Here is a 10,780-nt window from a genome sequence, read left to right as displayed (position 1 = left end):
TACCTCTTAAAGTCATGAAGTTCACTTGGCGATTCTAAAAAGTTCTCAAATGTCCCTTTTAAGTAACATTGATTAAAGTATAGCAGACCAAAGCCCACCCTCAGATACGTGCAAATCAATCACAGTTTTCCAGTTCAGACCGAGCGGTTCTTTCAATAGGATCTCAGTCAATCCTATCAAGGCGCACCAATGTCTTCCCCTCTCTCTCCTCACATCGTGCCAATTCGGCTTCTGCTTCGCCTACTTGTAGCCTTGTCTCACAGTCCTGTATCCTTGAAATAAAAAGCAAGTGTTTGCTCGGTTGAAAAGCGCTTGCCGTCTCTCTCTCTCTTTCGGCGGGACTCGTGTGGTATAGCCGAAGTTTGGCTGGCGGAGACACAAACTCACTTAACCGGAATCCCTTTTTGCTTACACAACATTTCCTGTTGTTGTTATTGTTGTCAGACGACTCGTTCAATACGTGAACACCAAGTTAGAAATGGTCGACTCTAGCCAGTCTCCTGATATCATTTCGCTCACCTCTGGGGTACAGTAGTCGGGAAACTCAAAGTGAGAACCGGACCCCGACTCGAAATTAAAATCCAAGTCTCTGTCCAAAACTGACGAGCCAAAGCTTCCGAGGGACATGCTGTCAAAGCCCGGGCTTGGGTTAATGTCCAATAGGTCGTCCTCGAACTCCTCGTCCGAGGACGAGGACTGGGAGGAGGAGGAGGAGGAGTGGGAGGCGGAGGGCGCAGGGGAGGACGCGCGCATGCTGGTGTACTTGTGGTGGTGCTCCGGGTCCGAGGCGCACGGGGACTGGCCGCCTTCCTTGCCGCTGGTCGCGGGGTCCTCGTAGAGACTGAGGGGGTCGCTGGACTCTGCGGAGCTGCTGAGGGTCGGGCTGGCCGGGACCGCCGCCGAGGAGGGGCTGACGCTCAGGCTTCCGCCCCCGAACACATACACCCGCTTCGGCTTCTTATCGGGTATCTGTTTGGCAGCCGAGACGGATTTGGATTTGTAGAGTGAATGGTGATCGGCGGTACCTTGGTCTGGAAACGATGCTTTGGTGCTTCCAAAAAGTAGTTTGTGAGGTTTGCTGGATGATTTCGACCCACTCTTTTTGGAGGAGGGTTTAATGCTGGTGTTACAGTTGCTCCCGTTGATCTTTTCCGCCTTCTCCCCGGGCTTGGAGCCGCTCGACTTGACCTTCTTCCTCGGCCGGTACTTGTAGTCGGGGTAGTCCGCCATGTGCTTCAGTCTGAGCCGCTCCGCCTCTCGGATGAACGGGATCTTGTCGCAGTCCTTCAGTAGCTTCCACCGCTTCCCTAGGCGCTTGGATATCTCCGCGTTGTGCATGTCCGGGGACTGCTCCATGATTTTACGCCTCTCGATCTGCGACCACACCATGAACGCGTTCATCGGCCTCTTGATGTGACCGCTGGGGGTTTTGCACCAGGCGGGGTTCAGTTTGTCCCCCGCGGATGCCGTGGAGCCGGGGGTCGGCGAGGATGCCATGTCCAGATCCATGGCCCCGGAGTCGGAAGACTCCCCGGCGAAGAAGACCGCCTCCGAGCTCTCCGTGGTGCTCGTCCGCTGTACCATGGTGGAGAGAGAGAGAGCCTTGCGTGCTCCCGTGGTCCAGACGTCTGGGTTCACTCTCTGGGTTGACTTCAAAAAAGCGAACTCAGCTTTTTGCTTTACGCGTCTGGCAGAGCAGAGAGAATTCAGTCCTGAGTGCGCCGAGACCGGCGAGGACACAGGCTGGAGTCCGTATAGCCTTTTTAAAATGGCTGGATTTGTTCAAAAGTTATTTTCCAGGTCTCTGAATTATGATACAGCGCAGGCAGTGAAGCTGTCCCAGTCTCCACTGTCTGTCTGTCTGTCTGTCTCTCTCCCTTCTCCGGCAGTGTTGTGTAAGGTAGGCTATTCAACCCTATCAGTGTTGTAGAATTGAACTTGTGCGCGTAAAACGCGGTTGATCACTGGGTGTCTCCGTGTGCGCCCTGACACTGAAAAAACAAGTTGTGAAAGTAAGGTAACTCTTTTCTGCATAGCCTTCCCTCCAAACACCATGCGGGAAGACCAAGCGGGTAGACTGGCGCTAGGGTCTGCCTTCCATCTGCAGTCTGGGACTTTCAGCAGCCTCCAATTTCTCCCCGAGCGGCTTTATCCTCTTCCAAAGATATAACGGCGATAAAATGCAGCCAATCCGCTGCTGTCTCTACGCTGCCTTGTGCCAAAGCCACGCCCCGTCGGTGCGCATTGGCTGAAAAAGGAATCTAATAATAATCAGCGCGTGCAATGAGGGGCTTTATGTCTGACCTCATTCCAGTATACACGACAAACTTGTCTTAAAGAGACATGCTTATGTTGTGGACTTTTTTTTTTGTGGAAAACCAGCCCATATGTATGCTATTAACTTATTGCTATTATGGAAACCCGCTGGATCCTCCGATACGGAAGCATAGCATTGAGAGTGGTTGGAGGCTATGTATAGCCTACTGTTGCTTGTAGATACGGAAAGCCCGTGGAAAAAACAAACATTCAGGGGGATTTGAGATGTCGAGAAAACGAGGAATAGGCTGTGCGTAAATGTGCAAAATCCCCTAGCGGTTAATTATGTTTTATTATGGAAAGGCCTTCTTATTATTTAAGTAGGATAGACAATACGATGTTTTCATCAATAAGGGAAGAATTTATTCCCATAATACAATAATAATGATATAATCAATGCACTGTGGCATGGATTACACCAACATGTCCAGGCCTTACACCAGCAAACGTGCTCGACGGTTGAGTCACATTCTTCCCAGCGCTGCGACATGTTGCTGGTGCGCAAACATGGAGATGTCTCAGGCACACACACACACACACACTTGCGATCACCTTTAGTCGTTGTGCTGGTGAGAAAAGCTTCTCGAGCAGGCTCCACTTTCACCAGGAAGCCTGGAGACGGAGCAGGGGAGGAGCTAAGGAGCAGGCAGGCGGTCCTTTGTCACATAACGCGCCGCCCCACTCCCCACTCCAGTAGCCTAACCCACAGGCAGAGCACACATTCAAGCACGCACACACACATTTTCGTTTTCTCTGGTGAGAACAACAAAAAAACAGTAGGCAAGCCGAACCCAGAGACAAATCGGACTTCACGCTAATCACACATCATGTTAATCCTTTTACATAGCCTACACATCTAGTGGAAGCGTACGTTAACTTGTTGGAAGACACACTGCAGTATGTGTCCTCTCATTCGCAGCTTGGACATATATAAGTACACAAACAGCATATCTGTTTACTAGGTCAAGTTCTCCAGTGCAGTTTTACGCACATGGCACACGCCGCCGCGTAACCTCTCCAGGACACCGTGGCGTGATTTCTCTCTGACACTAGATGGCAGAGTAGAGCCAAAAGACAGACTTGGGTTCCACTGACTCGCTCAGCTGCCTCCAGACCTTGCATACAGTACGAGGGAATTACATAATGCTTCCCTGATATTACAGCCACTCGGCGTGACTGTATGTGGTCCGGCGATGGCCCAGTGACTTCTAAGTGCTTGTGGGTCTGTGTCGAGGACGGAGAAGTCAGGGAACCTGCGGAAAAACACACACGTCCTGTTTAGTGAGAGCAAACTGCCTATCTGTCGGTACAGACACGTTTCCCCATGGGAATGGGACTAAAAAACTGTCACGATTATAATAGTGATGCTGAGTAGTGCCACACGCAGATGCGTTCCACTGAGCACGGTTTTATTCGATATTGCCTGGGATCTGGCCGCGTTCAAGTAAAGCACCGGTAATTGCGCTCCAATTTGTGTTGCCGCGGAGCATGACGGGAATAGAAATTGAGTGTAAACTTTAAACAAGAAAACCTCGACGCCGCCCAGCAAACACACAACGTCAGGGAGACGTTCAGATCATGTCTTAATAACGTCCGTCGGTCCTGAACCCCGTGTGTTCGTCTGCTGGACCCCTCAATATTCACACGTCTGGCTTGGACCCCTCTAAGACGTCTGTGGACGTGCAGAACGGGTTCAATATCTGAACGTCTAAAAAAAACATTAATTCTGGCTCCTAATTGGATGTCTTTGGACGTCCGAAGAAGACGAAAAAGACGTCTAAAAGACGTATTTTAGACGTGTCTTTGCTCAGTGGGACGATCATGGTAGTTACGGTGAACAGAGTCTGTGGAAACGAGACGCGGCCAACCACCCGAGCACCTGGGACGGTGTTGGGTTTCGCCTCCACACACCTTGAGCAGGTGGCAGGCACATGCATTGTTCAAGTCGTTTGTTGATTCTGAAGAGAAGCAAAGAGCTCCTTCTTTCAACGAACAGTTTGTTTCAATACGCTCTCTCATCTTCAAAGTGCTGATTAGGACAATATAGCCTTTTGGATGAAGAAAGTGTGTGCGTCTTTCTCTCCTTGCGTGTTTGTGTGTGTGTGTGTGTGTGTGTGTGTGTGTGTGTGTGTCTTTCTCTCCCTGCCTGTGTGTGTGTGTGTGTGTGTGTGTGTGCGTCTTTCTCTCCCTGCGTGTGTGTGTGTGTGTGCGTGGCGTGCGGGCACGTCTATTGAATGAGTACTAGGGTGAAACACGCTCCAACTTTCTTTTATGACCATTGTTATAGTGTGCAGCTGCCACTCGACTGGGTCGCGTGCCAGGCCTAATCACAACAAGTGTTGCTCGCGCTGCCCGCGTGGATCCTCATCCGGACCGCAACACGGCCAGCCAGCACCGCGTCTAATGCCGATAAAATCCCACTCTCCAGGGGCCACAGGTACACAGTTTAGTGAAAGCACTTTGGGGAGGGGGGGGGGTGGGGGTGGAACTCACTCACCACTTCAGCATTTGGGTTTGGGGGGGGGGGGGGGTATTCAATCAATCATCTGCCTGTCCCAGAGTCCACTGCGCCACCACCACCACCTGCCTGTATAAGTGCTCAGCATTAGTCATTTCATTTCAAACACTTGGAATAGATGAATTGTGGCCACTGTTTCAACTGCGGGGCTGTGTACTCTGACACACACAGTATCAACGGTAGGGTCTGGACCAGCCACGTTCACATGGGAACATTAACATCTACTGGACCGCGAAAAACCACCAGGCGATCCGGGGGCCAAATCAGCTTCTTCAGTTGCATGCTAGGGCTGCTTATCCAAACAGCTGCTCCAAACAAACTCTACAACACACATTTAATGTTTATTCTCTGATAAAAAACACATCAATGTGTTGTATAATCAGACATTGTACTGGAATTGACTGTTTATTATACTACACCGTTAATCTTTGCACTGCAGAATGTTCTGTCTGTAGGCTATTAGTATAGGTTTGAGATTCTCTAACGGAAAACACGCAGTGATGCCTACTGTACCAGAGTTAAAAGAAATATAGATTCAAGATAGGATTTGCCCCAGTGTGTTTCAACAAAGACACACTCTGCATATGCTCTTTGAAATTTTGTTGGCAACAAAGTCTGAATACTCTGCTCTCAAAGGACAGATGGCAAGCCTATTACAGTAAAGGAAATGTATTTATTCAAATAGTGTTCAAAAGTATGTTTAAACAGGTGTTCTCGCTTTGGCTTATCTCATCCACCCAGCAGCTGCCGAATATGACTCTGTTAATGATTCCCGTTGTTTGCGCTCAACTCTTTTACTGACAAAACCTCATTGTGTCAAACTTTGATTTCTGAAGTTCAGAGGGGTCAGTTGTAACATCTGCTCCATTCCCAGGTCGCTCCGGTGTGCCGGTGCATGCAGGTATACGTAAACTAGCACGGCTCAGGGTTCGGCACACACACACGGTCACACACACACACACACTCAGGTGAGATAACGCATGCAGTGTCTGATAGTGATCTGGAATGAGTGTGCTAAGCGATAGCAGACTGCACCACACTGCCCTACTTCTGTAAATGAAATACAGGTGGATCAATATTCTGATCTCTCTTCATCAGTATCCTCGTCTCTGAGATCTCAACATTGAGCCATAAGTCTACATTAATTACTGTGTAACTACAGAGTAGTAACACTGTTGTTACCATAGGAACTACATGGTATTGTGATTTTGAGGTCTACCTGCAAGTTATTACACAAATAGAAGAACGTGCATTAACACAACGTTCAGCCACTCTTCCACCATACATATTTCCACTTTCAACAACTTATACCGCTTCACCACAATACCATGCTATCACACAGCCATTCTTATGTAACTACAGTCAGCGTTGTTACTACAGGTGTTGCTATGTAGTTACATAGTTATTGGTCACACTTTACAATAAGGGTCACAAAAAACATTAGTTAACTGTTAACTAATGCTTATTTAGGGTTAGATTAGGTTACTAATGTTAATTAATACCTTAGTTAAGGTTAGGGTTAGGGTTAGGTGAGTTAACCTTAGTTAACATAAATAACATTAGTCAATGGTTAATAGAGACATTAGTTAACTGTTACTTAATGCTTAATAATGCATTAACTAATGCTTATTAATGTACCCTTATTGTAAAGTGTTACCTAGTTATTAATGTGTGGTAAAGTGTTACCCGTTTGTCTTAGACAGGCTTTACCTCAGATCTTAAAGGGGAATGTACGGTTACCAGCTCTACTGCCTGCCCAGAGAAACGCTTACAAGTTTTTAAAGTTCAGTCTCCCGGTCCACATCCTCAGTCCAACTGTCAGCGTTGACAGCCTGAGTGGGTGATGTTGAGTGTGTCCAGAGCAGTCTATTGATGTTGAGTGTCTCCAGAGCAGTCTCTTGATGTTGAGTGTGTTGAGCAGTCTCTTGATGTTGAGTGTGTCCAGAGCAGTCTCTTGATGTTGAGTGTGTCCAGAGCAGTCTCTTAATGTTGAGTGTGTCCAGAGCAGTCTATTGATGTTGAGTGTGTCCAGAGCAGTCTCTTGATGTTGAGTGTGTTGAGCAGTCTCTTGATTTTGAGTGTGTTGAGCAGTCTCTTGATGTTGAGTGTGTGTTGAGTGTGTCCAGAGCAGTCTCTTGATGTTGAGTGTGTGTTGAGTGTGTCCAGAGCAGTCTCTTGATGTTGAGTGTGTCCAGAGCAGTCTCGTGATGTTGAGTGTGTCCAGAGCAGTCTCTTGATGTTGAGTGTGTTCAAAGCAGTCTCGTGATGTTGAGTGTGTTGAGCAGTCTCTTGATGTTGAGTGTGTCCAGAGCAGTCTCGTGATGTTGAGTGTGTCCAGAGCAGTCTCGTGATGTTGAGTGTGTCCAGAGCAGTCTCTTGATGTTGAGTGTGTTCAAAGCAGTCTCGTGATGTTGAGTGTGTAGAGCAGTCTCTTGATGTTGAGTGTGTCCAGAGCAGTCTCTTGATGTTGTGTCCAGAGCAGTCTCTTGATGTTGAGTGTGTGTTGAGTGTGTCCAGAGCAGTCTCTTGATGTTGAGTGTGTCCAGAGCAGTCTCGTGATGTTGAGTGTGTCCAGAGCAGTCTCTTGATGTTGAGTGTGTTCAAAGCAGTCTCGTGATGTTGAGTGTGTTGAGCAGTCTCTTGATGTTGTGTCCAGAGCAGTCTCTTGATGTTGAGTGTGTGTTGAGTGTGTCCAGAGCAGTCTCTTGATGTTGAGTGTGTGTTGAGTGTGTCCAGAGCAGTCTCTTGATGTTGTGTCCAGAGCAGTCTCTTGATGTTGAGTGTGTGTTGAGTGTGTCCAGAGCAGTCTCTTGATGTTGAGTGTGTTGAGCAGTCTCTTGATGTTGAGTGTGTCCAGAGCAGTCTCTTAATGTCGAGTGAGTGTTGAGTGTGTCCAGAGCAGTCTCTTGATGTTGAGTTTGTCTGGAGCAGTCTCTTGATGTTGAGTGTGTTGAGTGTGTCTGGAGCAGTCTCTTGATGTTGAGTGTGTGTTGAGTGTGTTAAGCAGTCTCGTGATGCGGTTCATACACACAGTAGTGTTTCTATCTTATATGCCACCCTGGGTGAACCCCTCACTACGGCGCCCCCCCACTTTCAGTGTGGTTTTGTAAACAGGAAATGAACGGGCTTTCTGATTGGGAATAATAGACTGTCGCGCGTGGGGGGGGGGGGGGGGGGGGGGGTTCCTGACAGGCAATTCTGATTGTCGTGCGATTTGTTGACGGGTGGGGGAGGGGGGGGGAGGGGTTGTTTACTTTCCGCTGAGTTTTTTTTTTTCTTCTGTTTTCTTTTTCTGCTCGTCTTGCCGCCCCCTGCGAGACGTTCCTGCCCATGTCACCCGTGACTAAACACGCCACTGCATGCATATTAAAGCGCTGGGGCCGTCGTGTGGCCCCGGGGCCGTGGCGGTCGAGGGGACCGCTCAGGTGAGTGTCTAACAGGGTGGTGACCTGCTAAATCAGAGGCGCATACATTAGCAATGAGAGGTGACCGAGTGTCAGCCGGCCTGACAGGAAAAAGAGTGTGTGTGTGTGTGTGTGTGTGTGTGTGTGTGTGTGTGTGTGTGTGTGTGTGTGTGTGTGTGTGTGTGTGCAGAATCCAATGGACACTCTGTCGCCCTGTGGCTCCAGAGGGAAAGGGTGTGTTGGTGGTGTGTGTTTGTGTGTGTGTGTGTATGTGTATGTGTGTGTCCTGTGTCTGTCGCCCGGTGTCAAACCCCAGGTTCACCCCTAAGGACCCCCCCCCCTTCCCCAGCCGACCAGGGGCACAGAGCAGACCCTCACACACACACACACACACACACACACACACACACACACACACACACACACACACACACACACAAACACAGACATGTGTGACGTTCACAGTTCAGAGCTGTGGGCTCCCAGAGGCCTGGTGGGGCGGTCAGTCAATACCAGGGACCAGCAGAGCGGTCCACATGGCCCTCACCTGGTATGAATCACCTGGTATGAATCACCTGGTATGAATCACCTGGTATGAATCACCTGGTATGAATCACCTGGTATGGATCACCTGGTATGAATCACCTGGTATGAATCACCTGGTATGGATCACCTGGTATGAATCACCTGGTATGAATCACCCGGTATGAATCACCCGGTATGAATCACCTGGTATGAATCACCTGGTATGGATCACCTGGTATGAATCACCTGGTATGAATCACCTGGTATGAATCACCTGGTATGAATCACCTGGTATGAATCACCCGGTATGAATCACCCGGTATGAATCACCTGGTATGAATCACCTGGTATGGATCACCTGGTATGAATCACCTGGTATGAATCACCTGGTATGGATCACCTGGTATGAATCACCTGGTATGAATCACCTGGTATGGATCACCTGGTATGAATCACCTGGTATGGATCACCTGGTATGAATCACCTGGTATGAATCACCTGGTATGAATCACCTGGTATGGAACTGTAATGAAAGTCTGATCAACAGAATTCAAATCATATCATGGAGTAGGCTGTGTTCTTTTCTTCTTTAACCCTTTTAAGACTGTGAGTATTATTTTAGAGGAAGCTCTTACAACATTTCGTTATACTTGTATAATGACAATACAGCTTTCAATTCAATTCAATTCAATTAACCCTGTAAGTACAGTGCCAACATTCCGAATATTAATTGGATTTTCATATATTACTAGAAAGCGCAGTTTCTCAGCTTTCAGGAACTGTTGGAATGTTGGATTTTAGAAAATTTTAAGATATATTTTTTTAAGGATTTTTAAAAGATTTTTTTCAGATATCTTTTAACATTTTGCCGGTCGTATTCAAAGGGTTTTAAGGTCCCCCTCAGAAAATATAAGAGTTTTCAACTCCTTCAAGCACCGCCACCACACTGGATCCAATCGGAAGTGTCAAACTGATACCACACCAATTACAGCATTCTATCTATCACCTGTCTCCTCACACCTCGGTGCCTGGAGACTGAAGTGGCTAGAGAAAATGGCCGCAGCATCCGTCACATGATTAGAACACTTCCTGGTTCTTTATCATGTCAGGGAAGTAAACGACATCTTCATTTCACTTGTACATTGATGCTACCCCAAATGTGACATACAGTAGAAAACCCAGTACATCCCAGGGCTAGGCTTATACAGAGACACTCTGGACATGCTGGAGTTAGAAGAGAGGAGGTTCGTACTTGTGCTCATAATTGTATATTTTGTACTTAGCTGTGAACCTTGTTGGCACTATTGTTAACTTTAACATTCGTAGCAATTGAGCACACTACATTGAAATTGAGAGTCTGTCAGTCAAGGCAATCAGTCAACCTGTGCCCTTTTTACCCCCATTCTGTCTCTCTCCCTGCTCTCTCTCTCTCTTTCTCTGTCTCCCCCATCTGTCTCTCTCTCTCTCTCACTCACTTGCTCTCTCTCACTCTCTCTCTCTCTCTCTGTCTCCCCCATCTATCTCTCCCTCACTCTCCCTCACTCTCTCTCTCTCTCATTCTCTCTCTCTCTCATTCTCTCTCCCTCACTCTCTCTCTCTCACTCACTCACTCACTCACTCACTCTCTCTCTCTCTCTCTCTCTCCCTCTCTGTCTCCCCCATCTATCTCTCCCTCACTCTCTCACGCTCGCTCTCTCTCTCTCTCTCTCTCTCTCTCTCTCTCTCTCACAGATGGTGGCTCTGTGACGTTTTATTGTTCGGACACCTGTCCTATCCCACACAATATGACAAATATAATCATGATCACGTTGACATTAAACTTAATGACAATTTAATGACAGAATGTGCACAAGAACGAGACACTCTGAAAGCAATCACTGTAAAATGTAGAGCCAAAGTAAAAACTGATATGTCTATTGTGTCATGGCGTTCGCTCAATTCTTCATACAAAACGGGGAAATGAAGGTTAATAACGCGATTGAAGGCTTCATTCATTATTTCTGAACGAAAGCATATG

General features: G+C 47.8%; 1 protein-coding gene across 1 annotated transcript; it reads right to left on the bottom strand.

Moving 5' to 3' along the window:
- Positions 1-453: 453 nt before the first annotated feature.
- LOC311328676 (transcription factor SOX-4-like) lies at positions 454-1,584 on the bottom strand (the record flags this gene model as incomplete). The annotated part of the gene is made up of 1 exon (XM_084462616.1): positions 454-1,584. One exon carries the CDS (start codon positions 1,582-1,584, stop codon positions 454-456), a length of 1,131 nt encoding a protein of 376 aa, XP_084318742.1.
- Positions 1,585-10,780: the final 9,196 nt, after the last annotated feature.

Source organism: Borostomias antarcticus (genome assembly GCF_949987555.1).
Source record: "Borostomias antarcticus genome assembly, contig: scaffold_267, whole genome shotgun sequence".
NCBI lineage: Eukaryota > Metazoa > Chordata > Actinopteri > Stomiiformes > Stomiidae > Borostomias > Borostomias antarcticus.
The sequence above is the reverse complement of the archived record's forward strand: the minus strand, read 5'-3'. Positions and strand labels throughout refer to the sequence as shown.